This window comes from Epinephelus lanceolatus, chromosome 12 (assembly GCF_041903045.1).
Source record: "Epinephelus lanceolatus isolate andai-2023 chromosome 12, ASM4190304v1, whole genome shotgun sequence".
NCBI lineage: Eukaryota > Metazoa > Chordata > Actinopteri > Perciformes > Serranidae > Epinephelus > Epinephelus lanceolatus.
Genome location: NC_135745.1, coordinates 11,550,221 through 11,576,939, shown reverse-complemented (window position 1 = coordinate 11,576,939; position 26,719 = coordinate 11,550,221). Strand labels below are relative to the sequence as shown.

The following is a 26,719-nucleotide window of genomic DNA, read 5'->3' as shown; positions in this document are numbered from 1 at the left end:
CCTAGGATGGCGAGCGCATGACCCGCCCTACTCTCCCTCTGATTGGCTAGTGTCTTTGCCTTCGTTGGTTTGATTGGTTAGGTTTAGGCAAGAGGAGGGAGTTTGCTCAGGGTTGCCTTCGCCATCCTAGCGGATAACGTCAGTTAATCATTTATGCAGCTAATTTATTTAAACTCACCACCAGATCAGAGAATATACCTTAGCTTACTGTACTAATAAATAGCTCTGGTGCTGCTAACACTTCCCTGAAATAAATCCATGTGGCATGATGAAATAAAAGTCCCATAAAATAAATAAAATGGCATGATGAAATAGAAGTTCCCTGAAATAAATAATTATTTATTTGTTTAATATTGACTAAACATGTATTTCTATAGATCTGTATTTGAAGCAAATGGCTGAGTCAGGACAGAGGGGGGAATTAGAGAAGATGTAAGGAGGAAGAAGCGAAGCATTAGAAGAGGATGAGGAGTTGAAGGACATAATGATTTGATGGGATAAAGAGGAGGGAGGAGACAAAAAAACTTTAGATGGTAGATGACAAAATGTCAAATATTACATAAGACATTGTGAAAAATGCTGAAAACAAAACTTTAAGTGGTATTTAATTACAAGAGAAAGAGTCAAAATGCTACCAAATTATGTAAATACAAATGTAATATAATATATTATTTATTAGATTCAAAGACACAAAGAAATGACGACAGTAAGTTTATAAAACAGACACATTTTCAGCAGTGTTTCTTCTTGACCTTCTGTCTGCCGTGTCTCCAAACTGGACTGCAGAGCTCCATTATCTCCTTTCTGTTAATGCTTGTATGCAAGTATATGTGAAATATCTGAAATATCCCAACACATACAGGACGGATTGAAATGCACATACCTAGGGCTGGGCAATATGGAGAGGAGGTTGTGAGGGATTGTGCCAAAGGCGTTGGCGAGATCCAGAGGAGAACACACCAAGGTCTGAGCCCTCCTTCTTGGCCTCCTGCATCTGATGCCAGATGGTACTAGTATGTTCCAGACGGCCAGAGAAGCTGGGGTTCCCTGCTTTTTGGACTGATGTGTCGATCAGATGGTTTCTTTCCAGGTATCCTGACAGCCTTTGAGCAACCACACTTAAGAAGATTTTTCCCTTGACATGTAGGAGGCTGATCTGGTGGAAACGGCCAATTTCTGGTGAGTTCTTTTACTTTGAGATAAGGATAGTTCCTGCTCTCTGCCATGATGTTGGTATCTCCTGCTTATGCCATTCCATCATCATGAGCCACCAGAGGAAACACAGGACATGTGGTGCATTTTTGTAGAGCCTGTATGAGATTCTGTTGGGCTCTGGAGCTGATGAGGCACACTCTTACTCCATCAAAGCAGACTGATGTCCAGTTGTTGTTCTGGTGGCAGGACTGGTGGAATTCCAGGTGGGAGGGTGATGTCTTCCTGGGATTGGTTGTCAGTGCAGGACATCTCCAGATGCTTTTCAAGTTCGCCTTTGACTCTCCCTCTTCTCCTTTGTGAAGAAACCCTTCAAAAAGGGATCTTTGTAGAAGCTTGCTCTTGTCCATTCTATCTCCCTGTGTTTTTTTTTTAGGTTCTCAGCCCTCCTCAGTGTCACAAAGCTATCACAGATGGCTGATTGCAACAGGTATATGACCTCATTCTCCTCCTCTCTGGCCTTCCTCCATTGCTTCTTCAGCTGCTTTCTCTCTCTGACTTGGCAATCGATTTTTCTCCTGGACTTGGTAGGGTCGATCACTGTAGTTTTCCTTTTCTCTACTGCTCCAAAACTCCGTAGCTGTAAGTTAGGTCCCCCATCTTCTCCACCCTCCTCACTGTTTCTGAGCATCAAGATGTTGCAGAGGTCAGTGTTGACAAAAATGTATTAGAATAACATCAGAAAGGTTTGGGCTGGTATATCAGATAAACACATATAAGATGAATAATAAAATTATGGCAAAAACATATAAACATGTTTTAATTTGTGTTGTGTCTGCAGCTCTGCTTGTAGTTCCGCAGTTGTCCACCAGAAACCAGCAGCTGACAGATGAAACTCACTGACGTTTTATTTTATTGATTACTAAATAATTTTTCCCTCACCACATCTCAGAGAGGAATATTATACTTTTACCATTAGTATTAGTTAATATTTTTTAAATGTATCGATTATAGGCACAGTAACTGAAATAAAAGTGCGGATAATAATTAATAAACAATACAATTATAGCCTAAAAAAGTATGTACAGAAATATATTAAAGATAATAATGTAATAGCAGCAGCTGTTACATACCATAGTCATCTGATAAACCATACACAAGCCGTTGAATGGTTAGTAAATATAAAAACATTATATTATTTTGTTTATTTGATATATCTAGCCTATGTAAATACTTACATAGGCCATGATTGTGTTGTTTTAAATTCTTCTCCTCGCTTTTATTTCATTCATTTATTTAAAAATTTAATATTCCTCTATGCGATTTGGTAAATGGAGAATGGTTCAATAATTCATAAAAAAAATTTAATAGTTCACTGAGTGAGTGTTACCGGTCAGCTGCTGGTTTCTGGTGTAATGGCGCCCTCTGGTGGACAACTGTAGGAACTACAAGCAGAGTTCCAGACTCAACACAGATTAACGTTTACAGTTTTTCCCCTCTTTTATTTTTTTCATTAAACAGTAGCTATCTAATACGCCAACCCAGCTCTTCTCTATTAGATTTAGTGCATTTATTTTTAAAAACTAAATCCTTTCATTTTAATCTTTTAATAGATTATTTTAATAGTTTTTAAATACATAATACCTTACTTTTATTTTTCACATAAACATTAAATTTGAAAAATATTACATTTGTTTATTTTATATATTTATGTAAATATTATATAGAGGCTTTAATTGTGTTGTTTATTATTTCATTTAATTTGCCTATAATTGATCAATTTAAAGAAACTGACGCTAATGTAGCAGTAGAAGTATATGATTCTCCTCTGAGATGTAGTGAAGGAAAAATGGTTTAAAAGACCTTGAAGTCAAATCCAACAAGATTTGTGTTATTGTGGTGCATACCACCTGGTTCTCCCAGCTCCCCCCTAACCAGATTTGACCTCTTAACCTCTTCAACTCCACATGCAGAAGGGTAAAGAAAGGAGTCCCTTATGGTTCAAACAGTATGTTTTTTCAGAATCATATTTTGTGTATATTTATACACATCCGCCAAACACTGACGTCCATTTTTTTTTTTTTTTTAACTTGGAAGTTTACTTTGTGAAGGCTTCAGCATGGCCACTGAAGAAAAGTCTGACACTTTTTTCAGTTAGAAACTTCAGTGGTCCGTTTTGTTTTTCCTTTTGATGCTTGTTATGACTACAGTAAGGTAAACTCTTAAACCTATATTACCATTTGCAACTGTTGTACACTGCATAAATGAAGTGAGTAAATTGAGTATCAGTGTGAGTACCTGACAAGATTGAGGACAATATAACAGGCACATCAGTCCGTCTTACCTCCACTGTCAGGATTCAGCACAGTTCAGAGGCAGCTGAACCTCCTCTCAGGATGTATAGTGCTCAAACAAAGCCTCATTATACAAGTCCAAGTTGGTGGACAGGAATTGATCTTTGTATATTTCTGTCATTCAAGATAATTTTTTTTCTCCTGTATCCAATGTGCCTACATTTTCAATGTTGGTAATAAAGCAGTTTTCACATACTCTGAGCTCATTGGGTATCAATTGCACGAAAAAATGTGTGCATCATTTCCACTTAAAACACTTGAATCCTTAATATATACTAGTCATACTAGTCAGCCAAATAACCCTTTAACATATCTGAGCTACCATGTTTCAGAAAGAATAAAAAAAAAAAGGGATGACATACATAGTTGAGCAGTGGCTATGTAAGGCAGGACATCTGCTCTCTAACTTACCTCTAAATATCTTTATGTAGTACTGTTCCTATCTGGTACTATTAAGTATTTAGAGGTCTCAATAATATTGTGTATATATGTGTATGAGGACATTTATAACAAAGTTAATAATGAATGGAAATCATTTCAGTTCCTATGCATTATCAACTGATGTAAATAGGACACCAGAATTAAACACTGTGCAGAAATGGGCGGAACTACTATTGTACACAAACAGTAAACCTCTTTGCTTCTGCTGGATGAAAGTCACAATGATACACATGAACCTGCTTTCACTGTAGATTGCTGTTATTCATTTCACAGATACACTCAGATCATAAAACAAGAATAGTAACTCATTGCTGTCATCTTTGCACCGTAGTACACAACTGACCAGCTCTACATTGTACAATACACCCATCCTCCTAGCACTGCTTCAGTAACTAATACGCCACTTTCCCTCTCCCTCCCTCTCAACCCCCACCCCTCCCATAGAGTGAAAACAATAACAGTACATCCACGCACTGGATCCCCTTTTAGTTCACAGACACGTCTGGACACAGGAGATATGACCAAACGAGATCGGGGGATCGTAGGATCTGGATCCAGGCTCTGCTCAGTACACATGTCCAGTTTCATGTAGCGCTAGAGGACCAGCATTGAGGTTATTTGATAAGAAAAGGGTATCTGTACAGCAGGGGTCCCCTTTTGGTCATGGCCAGGAATGTGATGGGAAAGAACAGGATTGGAGGAAGAGGAGGTGAATGACGAGTTGTGAAGTAAGAAAGCTCAGCTTTTTGCCATTTTGTCAGAGGTCAGAGAGGAGGATCAAGGAGAGAAAGATGGACATAATTGTGATGATAAAAAAGAAAACAGATGGGTGCAAACCTGCTCATTTCATGGAAAAAAAATCCCTATATAAAATAAATGAATAAAAGTAGCAACAAAAACACATTCATCCATGATTTGATACACAATATGGTAAAAATAAATGAGGAATAACATGATTCAATGTTGAGAAGGGGACTAAGTCAGATGTGTTCGGGGAGAGGGGTTCAGTCAATCCTCTGAGCTTGATGAGGAGTCAGAGTCCTTCTGTGCTATGATGACATCGTCCAATAGCGCCTCTTGATCCGAGCTGTCATAGTCACCTTGGGAAAGGCTGTCGCCACCCTCTATTTTAACGTCAAAGTCTGGACTGGTGAGGAAGTGATGGGAGGTCTCCAGGTCCTCCTCGTCCATCATGTAGGCTCCATCTGACACCAGTGTCTCCTCTTCAACTCCGTCCAAGTTGGGGTCTTCAGGGGTGGGCTCTGGAGCGTGGTGATGATGGTGGTGATGGTGATGGCGGCGTCGGCTTTTCTTCGGGATCTCTGAATGCTCGGTCAGCAGTCGGTGGAAGAAGGTCTCAGGCAGAAAGCCCTGTGAGGAGAACAAATATCTTTAGAAACATTGGACAGTCTTATGAAAAAAAAAAAGAAACAGGAGAGGTCAGGATGTGTTTTCACAGCATCTCCCATCTTTGATGCTGCAGTAACTACAGTTCCAGTTTTATGAGCCAGATTTACCAATCAGGGAGAAAACAGTCTGCATGGAAACATAGTGTCTGTCTTAAAGCAACATCCATTCAGTGCATAATGTAATACAGGCAGCATTTTTTCCTACTTAAGAGAGGTTCAGAAAGCCACATTTCTAAAAGACATTACACAGTAGAGGTCTTCATGAGTCAATCCAGACCCTAGAACCAAGACACGATCTGAGACCCCTATGAGTTCAGGTTTAGTTTTATTATGGTGAATCGGAACTGGGTTGGGTCCCATACCATTACCACAGGTCCTGGTCCTGTTTATCATCATATGTAATACCTGATTAGATCCAAGAAGAACCGTGATGAAAGCTGATCACAAGAGAAATGTGTAAGCTCTGTGTGTGTGTAACTTGTGTGATGATTTGGCTGACTTGAGATTCTGAAAAAATATTTTCAAAAATGAACTGGTTCAATCAGATCCCAGAACAAATTTCCCAGGTCCATTAGGGTTCGGGTCCCTCATTTAAGACCTGTGAAGACCTCTAGTGCACAGCAAAGCCTTATCGTAACATAACATCTTGAGTACGTACAGAGTTCCGAACAGTTTCAGACCAGTCGGGTGCTACAGCGTTATCAGGATTCTCCTCCAGATATTCCCTCAGGTCTTGCAGCATCGGACAGAAAGCAGCTCCAACCTACGGAGGAGAAGCATTTGGATTTTTGTCTGTTAGTTAGAGATAACACAAAGCCAACAAATCAAGTGTATGATACCAATCGTTGTATGTCTCACCTTCCTTCCTGTCCTCATGTTAATGACTTTGACCTTCTCGCTGCCTGTCAGGGCTTTGTCTGCCCTCCTCCTCCTCTTCCTCTTGCTCCGGTTCACAAGAAGCTGAATGAACAAGACATATTACATAATGAAACAGAAACGTAAGACATTTAGTTTCCTTATGAGCCTGAGAACTTTATGATATGCCTATCGCATTTATTGCAGAATCGCCTGACCATGATTATTTGAGCTGACCTCAAATCATTCAAACCACTGGATTCTGTAATCAAGAGAATTTAGAACCAACATTACCAGAGTGGCAACAAATAGATAGTGTAATATGTGCGTATTCATCTGCTGGGTAAATAGTGTCTACCAGAGCACAAGGTTTCGATGTCAGAAAAAGGATGCTGTAGATCTTGCTGCTGTTGAGCAGGTTCTTCGGTTTAAGCTCATATGAGACTGTATTTGTTACTCATGAAACAAGACAGAGACAAAGAGCTTGCAAATAACAAGTTTCCCTACGGGTGCATCAGTGTGTTTGACATCTCCAGAGAAGGTTATGGAGTTGACGCTTCCATCTAGCTTTTCTAATGAGATCATTCACCTAACATCTGGATGAAAACATGGTGTTGTGAGAACAGCTTGAGTCCTTTCAGGAATAGCTGTGTGTGTAGTGTGAGCATAGCGACTGTAGCACCACTCCATGCTGTGTTTCCTTTCTGCCATTCTCTCACATGTTTGAAAGACTGCACACTAGCTTTTGATGTCACATTGGTTCCCACAGTCATGTAACACAGGCCACCTAAATATGCCAGGGTTGCTTTGGCACAAACATTATACAGAAGTTCTGAAATGTTGGAAGTGATACAGCAACCCTGTTTTGTATTTAATCATAATTTTAGTATAGATATTTTTAAGGGCATTGATACCAAATGAGAAACAAGTAAGCATCTATTCAGTAGTATCACTCCACCTGTCCTTACTTTCTGGCTACAGTCATGAAGCTGAAACAGGAATGGTTAACACTGATTTTGTGTTTCCCTGTTGCAAATTAACTTTTGGAAATAAAAACAAGCTTCCTCCTGCATTAATTAACTGGAACCTTGTTCTTGCTACATTAGGTCTGTCTACACAACAGGTTTAGAACAAGTTATTAAAATAAATTATGCTCAGCCGACCGAGAGAGAATTTAATTCAGAAACGGTTTGACAATTGACACTCCTTTGCCAATGACTGCATCCTTTTAATGAGCAGCCATTCAAATAAACTTGACTTAGGTCTAGTTGCAAATCCAAACACAACAGCATTACTGTGTGGTTTAAAATAAACAGGAATACACAATTAGTCACAATGATTTGTTGTCAGTTAAACATCTTGATTGTGACAGCTCTAAACATACCTCTAGCATGTCTCCCTCCACCTCATAATCTGGGTTCTCCTTCAACCAGGTGGGAGGGTCCCTGCGCCGAGGAGTACGCTCCAGTGGATCACCGAGTCCATCTGGGTCTGATAACTAAAAGAGAGACACAGACAAAAGAGGAAAGTTACCAAACTAAATCCTGATAGTTTTGTTTTTGTGTCTGACCTGTACTGTACATGTAGATCGAATACACGTACCTCTTGGTCCTTGCGCCGCTTGCGGCTACTGCTCTCTCCCCCTGACCCATTGGGCATCAGGGCCTGCTTAGAGAAGGTCAGCTTCAGCCCCTCCTCCTGACAAGGTGACAAAGAGACCTCTGATTTAGCCATGACCTACACATCACAGTTACACCATGCAGTCTGTTTTGTGATTTAAACACTGACTGAAATTTACCTTACCCTAAAACTCTCAGATTCATAAAGGTGAAATGATTTTATTACCAAAAAGCAACATAATCTTAGTTTGGGTATATTTTCAATTGCCTGCATATGACTCTAATGACATTATTTCGTCCTCCGCTGTTTTATCACCTTAAGGAGCTTGACAGTGAACTCCCCATCTTCTCCATCTTCCCCAGGGCCACCAGGCGTGCTGCTGGGTTTACGGATCACCCTTGTGTAGGCCATCTCGTCTCCCACCAGCTCTGAGCTAGGATTGAGTTGAGCCTCAGGCAGGTAGCGCCGCCCTGAGGGCCACTGACCAGTCAACACCAGCGTACACAAACTGTCCAGACGGTTGATCAACACACGATCCTGAGACAAAGAAGGAGCCCCATGTATTAGTTATTCACAACAATAAACATGTTGTTTATTCCTTAACAGAAATGCTTTGAAAATGTAATTAAGTTTAGACATACATTTTGTAAATGTACATTAATTACCTTGGGCCAATCCACTCTGAGAGGATCAGGAGGAGGAATGCCATCCTGAGATGTGGTCATAGAGAGTAAACTGTTGTCCTCATCCACGTCACACAGCTTCATGCCCGCTAAAACAAAAATAGGAAAACATTTACATTTTTTTGTGTTTATTCATGCAGCATTCAACATTTTTGTCTTTTACTATCAACTTACCTCTTTCCACCTCTTCCTCACTCTCTCCACTGTCATCACTGCTGCCTGATCGCTCGGATGACGATGAGCCTGAATCAGAATCCGAATCCGAATCTGAGCCTCCCTCTCCCTTCCTTCCCGTTTTCCCGACCCTGCCCCTGCTCCTCTTGAGGCTCCAGCCCTGCCCTCGTGCCTTGCCGTCATGGTGACTCAAGGGTGTATTCTGCAGGTCAGCACTGATTTCACCTCCAAGCAACCGCACATCCTCTTCCCCTACCTCGTCCTTCACACCTGGCATGTCCTGCTCAATCTTCGGCTGGCTGAGGGGCATGATGGGCGGTGCCTGAGGTGGGGGTGGAGGTGGTGGGGCCTGCTGGTTCTGAATGAATTCTTCTCGTGCCTGACTGAAAGTGAACTGTGGGTCTGAGTAGATGGAGAGCTCAGTGCGGCTGACACCATGCAGTGCAGCACCCAGCATCAGCTGACGATCATGTTCTGGAATATTCCACCAAGCTGGCAGCTCGGAGCTGGTAGGAGCCAGAGGCAGACGCTCCTCCAGGGATGGGTGGGGCAGGACTCTCTCACGGAGGCGACGCAGGAGGCTTATACGGTAAAGGGTACGGGAAGCACGCTCCTCAGTGATGGGGGCCACAGTTTGGGAAAGCTCTGATGGATCTAAGCAGGATTGAGAGAAGAGATATTTACTGTATAATAAACTGGACTTACCAAAAGACCTGCGTAAATGTAATTTAAGCCAAAGGAAGACTTGAGAGCACATGGTGTTTAACATTGTGAGCCGCCAAAAAAGCAAGCATCCAACGCTTTAACTGCTGCTCAGACAGCTAAGTCGACCTATTCTGACAGCACGTGTTGCAGTAGTTACCTTCACCACGGCCCGGGCGCAGGTGGCAAACTCTCCGGCACATTGCGACAAAAGAGCGGAAGTATCGGCTGAGGCTCTCATCAGTTTTTTTGTCCAGACGAGCAAAGGTCCGGAAGCGGTTCCAGTCAAATTCGGGATCTCCTCCCTCAGGAACCCCAAGCTCCTTCTTTATCTTTTCCACACCAAAAGTCGATACCACACGGTAGAAGTCGCATTCTTCCCTACGTGTCCACCTGGGAGAAAGACAGAGAGGCAAGTGAGGCGAAGAATGACAAGGAAAATATTGAATACTTGTATCCGCCTAAAATAAAATACTAGAACATACCTAAAGATTATGTTCTTAGTCTTCACTGACACTTGGCATGTTAATTACTTGACTTAATTGTCCAACCTTCCTTTTAAAGTATGAAATTAATGCCTCTACATGTGCGCAGAGGTTTCTGTTTTTGGAGCCAGTGGTGACCACATCTGAATGAGAGAGTGTAGCTGTGGAGGAGTGAGGGGTGACTGACTGAGAATCAAGGACACTGCTGTGATACTGACTTGTCAATCACAAGGTACCCATGTCCTCATCCCCTGCTTTATTGTTTATTTCACTCTAAATTTGATCATAATTTACAAACTGAACATCATGCTGTGTTGAGTAAGACTTGAAAATAGCGACTGAGACCATAAACTCATTAGGAAAATGTTAACTGAGGTAATAAATCAAATAAGAAGTAGTGTCATTTTCTCTCAGACTTCTTTTCGCAACCAGTGGAGTTGCCCCCTACTGGCCATTAGAAAGAACGTGGGTTTAATCCACTTGAGCCCCCCCTTGTACACAGCAATGTGCCAACAAAGGCAGGGAAAAGGAGGACTACTTGGTAATTAATGAATGTGGGAAAAAAAATCTGTTTTATGAAGAAAGAAATGCAGTAATCACATTTTTAAAGCCTTAAGTAATGGGTTTTGGTGTGTAACACTTTCAGTAAACATAACTTATAACATTTGTTTTCCAGAAAACTCCACAGGTCCACTCATACAAAGAAAGGAACAAGCCTGAATTTACAGCATGACACTCTTTCAATGGTAAAAGCCTTTAATTGAGGCTATAACTTGTCTGTGGAAAACTGAAGTATATGCTAACATATAATGACAATTTTCCTAAGCCACTCGAGTTAATAGGAGAGAAAATAATACTGTAACACTGGTGTACCTCTGCTGGCGCTCCTGCCGTGCAATCTCCTTCAGCTTGCTGGCCTGTTCGCACCGCCTGCGCCTGCGGTCACCCTTTGCCTCTGCTTCGATCTTCAACTGCTCCTGCCTGTAGCTGCGCTGGTAAGCTGTAATCAGCCGCCGCAACCGCGCTGTGAGTGATGAGCTCGATGGCCAATCACATGCACCACTCTGGCTGGAAAAGCTTTCTGTTATCACTGGCCCCACTTTGTCTTCTACAGAAATCTCATCGTCCACGTTCATGGAGTCAGGCTGGAGGACAAGGTCAAATAAAGACTCATTAAGCTGTTTATAGCTATTGCTTTGTTCCAAAATATTCAACAGGGTCTCAGCAAATTGAGTAGTGCAGACGGAACAACTTCACTCTGATGGCCAGGATTCGTACCTCCTCAAAAAGATCTTTGGCGTGTCTTGATGCAGGCTTGAACTCTGGGTCCTCTGAGTACTTATCATAGTCAGCACTTCACAACACAAACAATAAAGCATCATTAGACAGGAAAAGGGCGAGACCTGTCCAACAGAGGGGCACCACTTTCCATTATGTTTTATGTAGTAAAATTTAAGACTCTGACCATTTAAATTCAATTTATGATAAAACTTTGAAACTGACACAATTGTAAAAATGTCAACAAATTACAATGTCCATTTGACTTGTAAGCCTGCTATAAATCTATAAGCAAATTAAGTTGTAACTAGCCCAGTTAGCCAGAATTACTCACTCATCTCCGAGCTCGGCATCACCAGTGTGCTGCTCGGCATCAATGGCCTTGTCATCGGGCCGACCAGCTCTCTCCAGGAAGCAGAGGCAGGGATCAGCACGCATAGTGGTGTACATCTCATAACCTGGTAACAGAGAGAGTCAAAGCTGTTAAATGACAAAAATAAATGCACCACACATTGTGCAATGACAAGTTTCTGATCTGAGGCAACTGCAGCAGCTTGACACGTTTAACAATAGCGGAGAACGTGTCCACCACAAAGCAAGAAACAATTTTGTTTTTAAGCCGTAACAAATCCTCACCCTATTTTCATGATTGTTTTCAGCTGACAGAGAGAGAAAAAAAACCTACCATGTTTGAATACGCCAGCAAGCAGTGAGCGGTCTGCCTCAGTATCCCACCATCCTGCGGGGACTTCCTGTTGCTCCATCTCAGGCATCCAGATATCAACATCCCTAAAAAAAATAACAGTAAAATGAAAAAATGCACGGCATACTGAGTGAAGTGATCGCAGTGACCTTGAGTAATTGAGCCTGTGTTCTATCTGCATTTGGTTTACTGTACAAACATCAGTATTTGATACCTGATGTCCGCCCCTTTCAGAACAGATTCGGCATGTTCACCAATCACCTCCTGTTTCAGGTAGTAGAGCATTCGCACCCTCAGCAACACCCTGAAGGAGAGGAGAGGTTTCAGTGTTTGAAAATAGATGACAATGCTTTCACATGTACATGCACATACAAACACAAACACACAGCAAAACACAGCTGACTGGGCTTCACTGACTTGTTGCACTGGTGCTTGAGGTGTTTGCGGTAGCTGTCGTCCAGAAGCAGGGTGTCAGGGTTGTACTTGCGGATCCACTCTACCTTCTGAACATCAAATGTGCTTTGGGCCTTTACTCTCTTACCCTTTCTGCCTCTTGGAACAGGGATAGACAGGCCTAGGCAGAGAAAAAAAATATGGCGTTAATCTCAAACATTTTGACAGATAACAAAGAAAGGTCACCAGCACTGACTATATGAGCAAGGTAATGGATTAAGTTGGAATGTGGTTCTTCTCTAACAAATACACTAATCCTTCCTCTTTTTCAGTTTGAAAAGTTAACATCCCCATTTAAAAATATCTTAAGTGACTGTGTGTGCAGCTCGTACCAGAGTGGTTAAGTAGTGTTTGAGGTTCACGCCCATTCTCAGGCGGTGTGATGAGCTCCCAGATGAAACTCTTGATGTTCTCATCCCCACGATAGTGGAGCAGACAAAAGACCAGGATGACACGGCAGATGGTCTCCACGTCACGTTCACTAAGACGACGCTTACATCTTGCATGGGATAAGATGTCCCTCCAGCGACCCCAACTAGAGAAGAAGAAAACAGGTACTAGAATAAGAAAAAGATACAAGAGTAAAGAGTATACACTGAGAAACTGAGCAGCAAAGTCTTTGTACCCATAGACAAGCAGGTGTTTCTCCACCCGGAAACAGTCAGTGCGGCCATAACCCCCTCCACTGTGGCGGTCAGAGCGCCGGGAGGCACGCGACTGTCTGGAATTGGCAGGTGGATACTCATCATCGCTGTCTAGATCAGACAGATCTCCACCTTCACCCCGTAAACTGGAGAACTGACGGGTCTGCTTGCGGACTCTGGGAGTGTCGATCACAAGGGTGTTCTGCGGGGTGAAGAAGTAACCTTTAGTCACATATTACTCCAAACAATATATAAACATTCAATATATGAGCCCATACAATCTACAGTATTTAAGATGCAATCTACATTTTAAGATCTAGAAGATCTACACTAAAAAAATATTTTGCACTTACCTTTCTGTTCATGGAGTCCATGTCTATGTCAGCTTTCTTGGCCCATTTCTGCCAGAATTCAGGGTCATCAAGGGCAATGTCATTGCGGTTCTCAGAGGCAACAAAGCTGGCCTTGGAGAATGTGGAGCCCTTGCCCTCGCTCTCAATGGTGATGGTAGTGGCTCTTCGTTGAAGGATCTGGTCAATGTCCTCCTCGCAGAAGCGACTTCCTTCATCGTTCTCATCCATGATGGCAGCGTAGGCACCCTTCCTCAGCAGGTCCTCAATCTCCTTCTTGGAGAACTGCTGGATCTGCATAAGGCAAAGTAAAAAAACATTTGCAGAAGCAGCCCAAACTGGATTAATTAAAGTCAAAATAAAGAAGATGTATTAACTGACCATCCCAAAAATGAACTGGCAGTTTGAGTTAATGAACGCTAAGTTCTCACCCCATTGACGTTGCTTTCTTTGTTGCCACTCATGCTCTGCAGGACAGCACGGTCCAGGCCAAGCTTAAGGCTTGCTTTATCCAGCATCTCCCTCTCATACGAGTTCCTAGTAATCAGACGGTAGACCTTTACCGCCTTAGACTGGCCAATACGATGACACCGTGCTTGGGCCTGATATAAGAAAAAAAAAAAGGGTCAAAAGAGCATCATATGCAGCTGCAGACATAAAAAATGAGAATGATTCCAACAAAATATCAAAACATACAGTAAAAGAGCAAACAAAGAATAAATGTAAAGATGGTTTGTTGTTCTTGCAATCTTGTTGTTAGCAGCACAATCTCATACCTGCAGGTCATTCTGAGGATTCCAGTCAGAGTCAAATATGACACAAGTGTCCGCAGCAGTGAGGTTAATACCCAGGCCACCAGCACGGGTACACAGCAGGAAGACAAAGCGGTCAGAGTCGGGCTTGCTGAAGCGATCGATAGCAGCTTGTCGTAAGTTCCCACGCACTCTGCCATCAATTCGCTCATAAAGGTATCTGTAAAAAATAAGTGAGCATCCTCTACATTAACACATTATATAAGTCATCATTACACTTTCAACGGGTGTGGCAATATTTATTAATTAAAAAAAAAAAAAAAAAAAAATTGGTTGCATTAAAATAAACCTTGGCTCTCTTACCTCTTGTTGATGAGGTAGTCCTCCAGAATGTCTAAGCAGCGCACCATCTGGGAGAAGATGAGCACTTTGTGGCCACCAGCCTTGAGGCGAGGCAGCAGTTTGTCCAGTAGCACCAGCTTGCCGGCTGACCGAATCAGGGCCTGCAAATGGAAGTCGGGAGCCATGGGGTCATACACCTCCCGCAATTCCGCTACAATCTTCTCTTCCGCGCCTGGACAAAGGAGAAGGCAGAGGCACAATTGTATTATGCTACAAAGCTATGCAAAATTTTTACAAGCAAATGCAGCTCAGACTGTATCATCTGCACACAGCTATGGACAATCGTTCCACCTCTGATTTAATATCAGCTCACTCCAAAATGGCACCAAATAAATATGTACTACAATGACAAGTGTATTTCACCCAAGTAATGTTTATACTACTAGGAATTGCCCTTCAAATTATTCTATGGACATAATGACACAATTCAGGTCAGTCATTATTATAAATAGACAATTCCGTCCCTTAATATATCAGAAAGCTGTCCAGTACAAAGACCTAATACTGAGATGCAATACCATTGATGAGGTAGGGGTGGTTGCAGCACTTGCGTAGCTCCATCATAGTGTTGAGCAGGTTGGGGACATTGCTGTTACTGTTTGCCCCTAAACTAAGGAAACTGAAGTTCCTCTCCAGGATGGCCCGGTAGTACTTCTTCTGGACATCCGTCAACTCAACCTGAGAGAAAACACAGTCAAAGAAACAAATTGTTGCCTTATTTGTGTCATTCAGATCTTCAAACACAACCCAAAATACATAAATTGAATGTGCACTATTTTGACTAACCTCAATGATGGTCTCTTGTTTGGGTGCCAAGTTCTTCTCAACATCCTCCTTGAGCCTTCGTAACATCATAGGTTTCAAGATGGCCTGCAGCTTCTGAACCTGTGGACCCAAGGGAAAAAAAGATTTGCTTATTGGTAGCTATATAATACAAGTAAAATGTGCAGAGGCACAAGATGAAGATCTTTGTGAACGAACACGAGTGTCTATTTCACACCTGTTCCTCTGTTTTGAGGTCTCCAAAGTCTCTGAGGAATTCAGTCTCAGAAGGGAACTGAGCAGGCTCCAGGAAATGAAGCAGACTGAAAAGTTCCTCCACAGTGTTCTGGAGAGGAGTGCCGGTCAACAACACCTTGTGTTCCTGGGAGAAACCATGAAACACAAATACAAGATTGAGAAGGACAGAGGGAGGAGATGCAGTGGAGGAAGAAGTAGGAGGTAGGACCAAATATTCATCAGACAGAGAGAGAATGAAAAAATGTATGAAAGCAGTGGGCAATACACAAGAAACAGGAGAAAGAAGCAGGAAATAAGATGGAAGAGGAAAAAGAACACAACAGACGAGGACAAGGTTCAAATTACGACCTAAAATCTTAATCTAATTCAAACTGTATGCATTTCTTAAATGCAACAACTAAACGACCAGCATCCTATTCCAAAATCCACACTTGGATCCACTCACCAGATCCAGCATCTTCAAGCTGTCCAACAGCTTGCAGTTGCGATTCTTAAGACGGTGAGCCTCATCGATGATCACACAACGCCAGGAAATCTCCCTCAGCTCTGGGCAGTCAGATAACACCATCTCAAAGGTTGTGATGAGGGCGTCAAACTTGTACGCACCTGGGATCAAGTGCTCCTGTAGACAGAGTGACAACTTTCATTAGACATGTTTAATATCAGTAGAATTATCAACAATCAATCAACAACCATAATCAATAACTCCACCTTGTCATCCTTGCAGTACATCTCATACTGCTGGATCATCTGTCGGCTGGCCAGGCTGCCATGGTAGACGATTGCGTTCATGTTGGTCCATGTGGAGAACTCCCTCTCCCAGTTAGTGATGGTGGAGAGGGGAGCAATGACAAGGAAAGGGCCTTGGATGCCAGCAGCGTACACCTCAGACAACAGCGCGATAGACTGGATGGTCTTCCCCAGACCCATCTCATCTGCCAGGATACAGTTCTGCCTGAAGGACAGGAAGCAGAGTTATTAGTGAAGCCTTGGGAGAAGCAATCAATAGGCAATATTCCAAACAGACAATTTCCAGATTATAGACAGCACTATGCCTCCTTCATGTTGTCCTTTTATGTTATGCTCTACTACAATCCTAATTCTAAAGTTGCTACTAATTGTGCTACTAATTTAATTACAGCACCTCACCCAATAAACTAATCCAGTTTGAATGTGGCCTTAAAATGCACTTGGCTACAGGTGACCAGGGAGTGTAGTGTGTGTGTGCTTGTGTGTGATAAATACCTGTTGTACCAGTTGAAGAGCAGCCAGTTGACTCCCTCCAGCTGGTACTCTCTGAGTGTGTTGCCATTCTTGTACTCTCTGGTCTCCTCCAACTTCTTCCATGAACTGGCAGACGGCCGTGGCTGAGAAAAGACAACGAAAAAATGCATGAAAAAAGAGTAGGTTATGAAACTGCTCCTGGCCATCATCCACTTGACTGCTCACCGTTCTCTTTAGGCGAGGTTGTCGGTTTTGGATTTTGCTAAATTCTTCAACCTTGCCCTCGTCTACGTCCTCTTTCAGTTCCCAAGTGGCGTCTTCATAAGGCAGAGAGCACCACTTGACCAAGTAGTAGATAACAGGCTAGAGAGAAAAGAGTAAAAGCAAGTATTTAACTATTGCAAACATGCTACTTCACAAAAAATGAGTCATATTTCTGAAAGAAAAAAAACAAAAAAAAACAGAACGGCTCTTTTGTCTGGTTTCATAAGTGATTTCTTCTTCTCTCACCTCGCCATTGTCCTTGTCCACACTGTGGGAAACATCCAGGATCCTGTCCACCTCTACATAGTCTGGATTAAAAGGCTCCTCATCCTGAACAAAACCACAGGGTCAGAGGAGTAGAAATATGTACAACTATGTACAACTATGTGGGGTGTAACGTTACGTATATTCTTCCTGAACCATTCAGTACAGGATGTTTGGTTCATGAAACACAAACTTGGTTCGCCATGTGACCCAAATGGTCAAAATAGTCTATTTATGTGTACTACTTGACACACTAGTACACAAACTAGCACACTAGTTTCTGTCCATCAGCTGTGGCATGCTAGTTGGCTTAGCCTTGTTAGCCAGGTTAGTCAAGCTCAACAGGGAATGATTTGTATCTAAATGTATGCCAACATCGTTCAACTGAGGTTGGGTATATCTGTGGATAGAAACATTTCATTTACAATGGCGTCACCCAAATGTGTCACTTAGCACAACAGGACAAAAACAGACTGGAAAGCAAGTCCTTCTCCCCACAACGTTATGGCAGCCTCACACTGCAGATTCAGACTGTGCCGAAAGCAGTAAGTGGTGCTATAGTGTGTTTTTTGCTACATATATGTGACCACACTTGGACATACTGTAACTAACTTTGTAGAAAATACTGACATACAGCATATGGTTAAAGTGCTTGAGCCCTGCTATGATGTGCCTTCACTTGAGCATTTTATTCAGTCCGTTATGGCTGCTTTGTATAAACGTACATAAGCTTAAGTTCAGAAATTATCAAAGGGTCAGAGTTTTATGATTACAAATTACATTTATATTACATTACTGACACTTTTGTTATTTATTTTTGTTTATTGAAAATATGGCAGATTTATGGCCAATGAGCCACTGCTGAGCGGTTACATACTGAACCATGAATTTTGCATACCACAACACCCCTAACAGTTTTAGTTAGGCAGCTGAACTATATCCTAAAATAAGAGGTTTCAGGATCTGCTCTTCTCTTACCTCCTGAAAGATGTGCCTCATCTGGGCGTGCTTGGTCTTGAACCTCTTGATCTTTTGATGGATCCTCTTATCTTTCTCCAGCTGCTCCAAACTGGCCCACTCACAGTGTAAATATGAACTGAGAACAAGAGAGAGTCAAGTCTTACTTATTAAGATATCTCCCCAAGAGACAGAAATTGTCAGTGTCAAGGCCAAACTTATTCACTGACAAACTGAAACTTACTAGTTCTTGTATTTTACAAAGAATTCCTCAACATTGGTATACTGGCCCGGAGACACCTTGAAGACAAGAACAGATTTTTTTTCATTTGAGTCTCAAAATTAGATTAAATTGAATTGATTTAAAAATTGTGTTAGAATGAATTAATTTTAAAAAAACAAACATACTTCTTTCTTGGTTAGCCTCAAAGACAGAACTTTGTCTACAATAGCAGCGTCTTCCTCACTTGGGTTTTCCTGAAAACATAAAGTAATACACTTTAGAGTGTCGACCTTCACACCTTCAATCCTCTTAATATTGGAATCCAACATTACAAAATGCAATTACGCATCATGTATAAATCAACAAACCCTCCCCAATTCAACCAGCATCCATCTCTTTAGACAATCCTTTCAATTTCACCAACAACAAAAAAACTTTCACAATATTTCAACACTCACCACAAAGAACTGCATGCTGGGCTGTCCGTCAACATCCAGTTCCAATTCCTGTTTCAGCTGGGCTGCTGTCCCGCCACTGATGGAGGCCACAGCTGCTGCGGTTGTAGTAACATCTACATCTTCCTGTTCATCCTCGTCGTCCGTGATCTTGATGTCCAGGTCCTCTGTGTACTTCTTCCTCTTCACCACACGATTGGAGCGTCTCTTCTGGTCAGAAGAGATAAATGTAAGTTCAGCATGTTTTTAAAAAGTCAAGTAAAATTTTTAAGCAAATGAAAACAGAAATCCACACAGAGACATGATTATACAGAAGTATGCTTTGCATATTGTGTCAGTACTCTGCCCCAGCTAAAACAGGTTTCACTCCAAATCAGTTTTGTCATTTGAGACGATATCATTCTTTAGAGCATGCACAATGTTTACAATTACAGTCACATTTGAATTTTGGCAGTCTCCCTCAAAAGCAACCAAAGTACTCTGTGCAAGCCAGGTACCACAAAATGTAGGTTCCTCGGGTCAGTTTTACGTTACGTGACCATAAATCCAATCTAATGTCAAAAAGTGCACTGATCTTATTTATGTGACCATGCATGTGTTTGTACCATAATCATGTCATCATCCAGTGCAGCAGGTGAGGCAGGGCTCAACTCCCCATCAGAGTGGTCTGAAGATGCGTTTCTCTTTCTTTTCTTAGCTCCCACTAGAGTAATAGTGCTGTTGGAAGGTGGAGGGAGAGAGGAAAGACAAAGACAGAATGAAGTAGCAGCAACAGAAGGTAATGAATATTGTTGTTGTCTACAAGACTATACTTCCAACATAAAGAGATAAGTTGCATTCAAATGATTCCATCCCTCTTATACATGTAACTCACTTTGTCTTAGTCTTGCTTTTGCTCTTGTTCCCAGCCCCAGGTATTACTGTGCCTCCAGCTACTCCAGTTGTTCCTCCTGGTGTCTTCACTTTGCCCTTTTTGTCGGCCCCTCCAGTGGTTTTGGGTGTCGTTGCTCCAGCTATGGGACTTTTCTTCTTGCTTCCTCCTCCACTGGTCTTTTTCTTAGCAGCAGACACCACAGTCACAGTGCCCCCCAATTCTGGGGAGGTCTGTGTGGCTGGAAGCTCATCCTGGTTCAGGACTCTAGGCAGGTTCTTCTCACCACGTGCCTTAGCCCGAGCTATAGCTTCAGCCACAATACGGTTTGCTTTCTCCTGCTTGCAGAGGATCTCCACGCGTCGCACAGAGGCAGACTCGCCAGGGGCCTTGGTGATGCGGATAGCCTGGGACGGAGTGGTGGTTGTGGTGGAGGGGCCTGCAGTCGACGTGTTGATGACCTTCACCACAGAGACTGTGCCACCAGCCGAGGATGCTGAGCTTGTCTGTGTAAAGGAGAACGTTTGAGAGTGAAGAAAACTTCCTGCCACACAGAAACCTTTCTCCACTCTAACAGTACTCATGCATAAAAAAATAAGGAAATGTCATCTTGGGGTCTACCTGTGGCTGCAGAAGCATTTTGAGTGGCACCGCAACTCTCTGTCCTCCTTGGCCCTGTGAGATTTGCAACACCTGTGGACTGCCAGTATTGCCAGCTCCAGAGACGAGCTGGTACTGCAAGAGTGAAAGGACAGAGATGTCAAGTCACAGTCACCCTCAAAAATGACCAAGAAGTAGAATGCAAAAGCTAAAAAATCCCATGTCAGGTTAGATGTGACACATAAAACAGTTACTGTATATGATCTGAGAGAATTGGCAGGATTTTAAAGAACACTCAGAAATTTTGTGAAATCTGTTTGTTATCAACAGTCAGATAAGAGCAATATCAATTTCAACTTTGTACCCAATTAGAGATATTGGTCCGGGGTGTTTTCAGGCCAGACAGTTTAGCAGTTGTGAAAGACACCTATGACAGAGCTAAGCTAATGGTTTCCTTCAGCTTCTTAACAATGTGTGAGCAACAATATTGTTTTATTTTATTGTAAGGTTGTTCTTGCTTTCACTGAACTACTGAATATGTTTGTAGTGTTCTCTGGCTATTTGCCCATGCTGGCTCTAAGAGAAACCCTCTATAAATTTGCAGGTAGCATTATACAGTCCACTATAATATCCATTAGGATAATGCTTACTTACATGAAATGTTATAGCATTACCACCATGGATTATGTTTTTATGCTTGGTCCTGATTTGCTGAAGTCCATTTTAAATATGGTATATTACAGCTGTTAGAAAACTGATTAGAAAATTGATTAGTCAATTGATATTTATCACAGATAATATTCAATAAATAAAACTAAATTGATTTCAATGTCTCCATTATGTGACCGTGTCAAACGTGAAGGCAGTTCTTGAGTATAGGGTTTGAATCTGCTGCATCAAGTTTAGAGTCTAAGAGCTGTAGAATGTGCTGCTGTCAAGTTAGAAATAAATTGTAGGCGTTTAGAGTGCACTGAGTGGTAAAATAAATATATTACCTTACGAATTTACAATTAGTAATTTCTGCCAGCATTCATCTCTTGCCAGCAACAGTGTGGCTTTTTGCTGTAATCATTTATTCATATTACATTGCACACTGTAGAATAGAATCAAAAGACACACCTAACGCCCCCTTTTATGGGAACGTGCACAGAGCCTAAAGAGGAAAGCCTAGATGAACGAAGACAGTTGATATCCACCTTCACCTTCCACCACTTATTCTGACAGTGACTTTAGGCTTTGATGAGCCAGCTCATACAAAGAAAGCCTGGCTATGTTGAACTTGCTTTGCAGTCCAGCCCTCAGGACCAATGCATGTTATAAATACACAAATATGAAACTGGTGTTAATCCTTTCATATCAAAAAACACTTCACCTAATGTTGCCATGGTGCTTTAAGGTGGGTGCAAATACAGCCATAATAGCATAAAGCCACAATAAACTAAACAGAAGCATACTTCAAATGTATATCGTTACCATTTATGATGTTATGATCATTTAGAAACTTCATTATGATTAACGGTTATGTGGAACTCTATCTGGAGGATATGTACGTTTTAACAGCCAACAATCAATGTGACTGTAATGCTAGATATAAAGAGTCACATTGGTGATTCTTAACATGAAACCACTCACTCGTACGTAACAAATAAATCCATAAAATTTCTACCATTGTCTTTATCTCCAAATTTTCCTAGAACCCACTACATCAGATATTCACTGGCTACAGTTAACAAATACATTCAATACAATTAACGTTCCTATATGGCAAATAAAATCAACTAGCATTAACATTAACTGCATTAGATACTAGTTAGCAGAGCCAATGAGGGAATGTTAATCATTTGGACTGATCTGTCCCAGCTACACCAAAGTAGCCATTGATGTGGCACTGTGATACTGTACTGTAACAGCACATGCAATATTAAGTTTGCTTGTCTAAAACCAACTATTTCAGTCCAATACAGATGTTAGCAAGATAAATAAAAAATTAGTCACAAAGAATCACATTTATTGTGGAAGCTGGGGGCATTTTGCTGGGCAGCCACATGTCAACAGGGGTCAGATTTTAGAATACATCACTTGAAATAACTGACTACTGGGAAATGGTTGAAAAACTGACTGTAAGCAGACAAATGTCGATATCGAGTGTACTGGGAATAATTTTTGGGTCTGTTTTTTCAGTGAAATTCAAGACCTCCAACACCCACTTTCAACTGCATCAATAGAAAAAAAAAACTAGCAGCTTGCATGAAGACAGAACTTCACACTGTCACATTAGAGAACATCAGAGCTCAGAGTAGTTTGTCACAAACAAGAGAAGAGGAAAAACAAGAGCCAAAAGAACGTACATCCACCTTAGAAGAACACTATTATGATTAAACAAACAAATACTGCCAAACTCTAAAACACTTCTTTCTCACCTTAATACCTCCTTGTTGGTTCGGCTGCTGTTGCACCTGCAGCTGAATTGTGAGGACTTTGGGCTGCCCTCCAGCCTGGCCTGCAGCCCGAGCCTGGGTCAGGGCTGCTAGCTGGCTTCCCTGAAGCACCAGTTTGCCTCCAGGAAGCTGCCCCAGCACTAGTCTAGCTGGGGCCTGCTGCTGCTGCTGCTGCCCCCCTTGGGCTGTCTGAACCTGCTGGACTTGTGTGACCTGCTGCTGGGCTTGACCCGCTGGCGCAGCAGAGCCGGCCTGGGAGGGCTGCTGGAGAACCAGGGTGATGCGCTTTGCCTCGCCACCCTAGAGTCAGATACAAAGAATGAGACTCGTTATGAAAAGACTGACCTAAAAATATAGCTGGTAAACCTGAGCAATGATCCTGATGGCAAATCCTCCTTGTGGTTTGCCTACCGTAGCAGAGGAGATAATTCTTACCTGAGTTTGGGCCTGCATGGCTGGCTGGAGCTGCACCTGACCTTGGGTCTGGACTTGGATCTGAGCAGCTTGAGCCTGGGGCTGGACTTGGACTTGAGTCTGCCCTTGAGCCATCTGTGCTTGGGCAGGAATCTGCACCTGGACCGTCTGGCCTTGCGTCTGCTGCACCTGCTGGGGCACGGAGGTCAGCAGCATCTGTTTCACTGGCCCATTGGGAGACTGCAGCAGCCTCTGCACCCCTGCAGCACCCACCTTGACTTGGGCTTGCCCTGGGCTTGCCTGATTCAAGACTGTTCCCCCCTGCAGTATGGACATGCCAGGTTTAAGAGGAGTGCCAGACAACACACGGATTACCTTTCCACTGGTCTGGCCTGTGGCTCCTGATACAGTCTGCAGCACCTGGGCTTGACCCTGGGGACCTTTGAGAATGACAATTTTGCCACCAGCCTGCTGTGTGATGGCAGCTAACTGCTGTGGAGTTATCTGGTGAGTTATCTGTGTGAGCTGTTGCTGTGTGGTGGTGGTGGTGGTGACTGGGGAGCTGGAAACAGTCAGAGGTGAGCTCAGCAGGACAGTGCTACTGGTGGCCACGCTGGTGCTGCTGACAATGGGTATGGTGGTCTGGGCCTGGATCTGAGGTACAGTGTCAACCGGGACAGGAGTGGGTACTGGGGCTACAGCAGGAGCTGCAGCTATGGAAACAGTCTGAGCAGTCGCCACCGGCACTGACTGCTGTGTGGGGACTTGAACGGGAGCAGGGTCCGGGATGGTGGGAGCTGCTACAGATACACCAAGGCCTGTGTTGACTGTGAGTTCAGGCTCAGTTGGTGGGTCCACTTGGCCCAACGCCAGCTTAAGGGCCTCCTCCACAGGGTCTGAGGAGCCCTGAGAGAAGGAATCATCCGGGAGGGCATCCAGGTTAAACAGGGGTGTGTCCTCAAAGAGGTCCATGATGGGGTCTGCCATCTTGCCCACTCCACACAGGGAGACGGGCACAACGTTAAGAAGACTCCGAGTTGGAAGCTAAATAATCACAGTCCAGTTCTTCACAACTTTGAAGAAAAGAGCTGGGAAAGGAGGAGAGACACTGGTGTCAATGACGCACAAATGGATGACTTTGAAGTTATTTAAACAAATGCTATAGTGATGATTATAAAGCTCAAATCTGTTTACAACAGCTGAAATTTGATGTGCCTCATATGATGGTTGCCACATGTATGTTTAAGCATACAAAGAAAAAAAGTTTGGCAAATGTGGACCTATATGGCAAATGACAATCCTGTAACTTCTGGTCCTTGGTTGCTTTTCAGCTGCAGTTTTTGTTTCTTGGTGCCTATCATTCAACACACATTAAGGTTTGGTTGCTAACACACATAAAGAACTCAATGTTTACTAAATCAAATACAACTTTCATAGGAACACGCTTACCTTTATCTCCTCAGAGCTGTGACTAAAATAATCACGTTTACTATACTGTGAGTTTAGTTGCAATACACCACTAATTCATTTAATAATTATTTAGTTAAAATATAAAATAATGACATATAACACCCAGTAAACAAATTACTTTCATTGACTTGTAAAAAAAATACTGTTTTTTAAAATAACATCCAACTCGTGGCCACCTTGTCCAGAAACCGGTTTCATTGTGGTATCAATGAATAAAACAAGCAAATATAGACAGTTTCAATCGTAATTTACAAAGTTACGCTACCCAGGAAACATTGTACGAATGAAAATAGTTGGTAGTGAAGTAAGACGAGGAGGGTACTGATGCTGGAGAGGTAGGATGCTTTCCTCTCCGGTCGTATTGCAGTCTTTCTTACAAAACCGTCGGCTAGCATTAGCTTGTACCGCGACCAAGATGTGCCTATTACAAAAGCGTGCGTGGCACCGAAAACATACTCAGGCTTACTAAACATGATGTATTGTATGTTTCCAACCGTCTCCTCGCTTCTCGGTCATTTACTACCAACCATTCAGTCTACCGGACTCCTTCAATCTCATCAACAAACCGGACCAAACCAAAGCAACGTGCCACAATAACCATTGCCCGTCAACGTTCAGACACAGGTTAGGCCGCAATACTGTTTCGGTTGGTCTGCGTCTATTTTTCGGCAAAAATACATGAAAATAACCATCATATCCACTGCCCTAACTCTCACTGTAATAATTTCGGGGTGCTAAATTTACCTTTGCATCGACACACATGGCTTTCTCCGTCTCACAACACTGTACGATTACAGGAAACGGCCAGGGAAGAGCAGGAACTAACATTCTTGCCAGAGAAAGCGTAGAGCGCGTGCCCCTCGAATGCTATCAAAACGTGATTGGTCCGTTTTCTCCCGAGCCGGCAGCATCCGGCTATTTCATTGGTTTGACGAGCTATCCGTCATATATACGGCCGCTTTTGGGCGGGATGAGAGCCATAGTTTGATAGAGAAAACAATAAATGCGGCCTAGCTGGGATCATTTGACTGAGTGATCTTCAACATTGCTGTTTTACTGCCATGGATGCTCACGTTAGAAAGCGCAGGCCTTTTAGAGCTGACTGGAGAAAAATAGACGGTGTTTTAATCATATCAAAGCCTTCATGGGCTGCATTACCAAACAGGCCCGTTTGTAAATGACACAGTCAGTTTTTTTCAGGGTTTTATTACATTATCTTCCCCATTGGAATTATCCTCATCCTGTGATATTTCTTTATTACTTAATAAAATATACATCCAGACCCCGAGAGCACATCGATGGATCTTTATTCATAACTGTTACATTCTGAGGTATCAACCACAGCTTTCTTTTAGGCACCGATGTGATGATTTGTGTGCTTCCATTAATGATACAGCTATGTGTGATTGGGGTGGCGCCCTCTACTGACCGCGCACTGAAATATGATTATTGGCCGTTTTGGCTCCTTTATTTTATTTTATTTTATTTTATTTTATTTGGCTTTTTTTCCCCCTTTATGTGGTTTCACTTAATAACAGTCACATATTCGTCTTTAGTGAGGTAGTTTTACACAGTGAACCACTATTTCAAATAGTGGTTCACTGTGAACCACTATTTCAAATAGTGGTTCACAAAATTTAAATAAAAGAAGGGTATTTTTGGGAAATTTAAATTATCCACTTCTTCCACATGTCTTTAAATTTAATCTCCTGAAGCCTCACTGAAAAGGTGAGTCTTTCCATTACAAAGATTTCATAAATGATATCATACCAGTTGTCTATGGATGGGGCATCTGGCTGAAGCAATTTCTCTGTAATTGTTTTTCTAGCAGCAACACCCAGTATCCAAATAAATATTTTGTTTTAATATTTGTAGGTGCTGAAAGTAAAGTCCAAAAATGTAGTTCATCCCACTTAAATATAATTGTCATTCTAAATATAGTCACTAATTCTCTATAAATCTCACTCCAAAAAGCATTTACTTTTGGACAGGCTCAAAATAGGTGGCCCTCTGGGAGCCACAATTCCTCCTGCAGTTGGCATTGCCTGAGTGGTGACACCTC

General features: G+C 42.4%; 1 protein-coding gene across 2 annotated transcripts; it reads right to left on the bottom strand.

The window, feature by feature from the left end:
- Positions 1-4,187: 4,187 nt before the first annotated feature.
- On the bottom strand, positions 4,188-25,528 carry chd8 (chromodomain helicase DNA binding protein 8). 2 transcript variants are annotated; one of them, XM_033650385.2, is made up of 39 exons: positions 25,402-25,528; positions 23,209-24,275; positions 22,756-23,073; positions 20,357-20,470; positions 19,739-20,241; positions 19,470-19,581; positions 18,868-19,074; positions 18,595-18,663; positions 18,431-18,486; positions 18,208-18,325; positions 17,212-17,295; positions 16,927-17,064; positions 16,723-16,844; positions 16,189-16,432; positions 15,923-16,099; positions 15,458-15,601; positions 15,244-15,342; positions 14,976-15,135; positions 14,419-14,629; positions 14,080-14,275; positions 13,735-13,905; positions 13,307-13,597; positions 12,935-13,155; positions 12,642-12,844; positions 12,274-12,430; positions 12,071-12,160; positions 11,839-11,942; positions 11,488-11,611; positions 11,154-11,229; positions 10,749-11,020; positions 9,551-9,783; positions 8,689-9,342; positions 8,497-8,603; positions 8,147-8,368; positions 7,814-7,909; positions 7,596-7,709; positions 6,215-6,316; positions 6,015-6,119; positions 4,188-5,318 (listed from the first exon to the last, which is right to left on the bottom strand). In XM_033650385.2, exons 2-39 carry the CDS (start codon positions 24,172-24,174, stop codon positions 4,956-4,958), a joined length of 7,743 nt encoding a protein of 2,580 aa, XP_033506276.1. In that variant the 5' UTR covers positions 24,175-24,275; positions 25,402-25,528; the 3' UTR covers positions 4,188-4,955. The 2 variants fall into 2 exon arrangements, with proteins under 2 accessions (XP_033506276.1, XP_033506279.1); XM_033650388.2 differs by having other exon boundaries at positions 18,868-19,071.
- Positions 25,529-26,719: the final 1,191 nt, after the last annotated feature.

Coding starts and splice junctions, on each gene's coding strand:
- chd8 (XM_033650385.2), bottom strand. CDS start 24,174: ATGGCAGACCCCATCATGGACCTCTTTGAGGACACACCCCTGTTTAAC. Junction 20,471..22,755: donor ACCAACAAGGAGGTATTAAG/GTGAGAAAGAAG, acceptor TCACTCTTGCAG/TACCAGCTCGTCTCTGGAGC. Junction 11,943..12,070: donor CTGAAAGGGGCGGACATCAG/GTATCAAATACT, acceptor TATTTTTTTTAG/GGATGTTGATATCTGGATGC.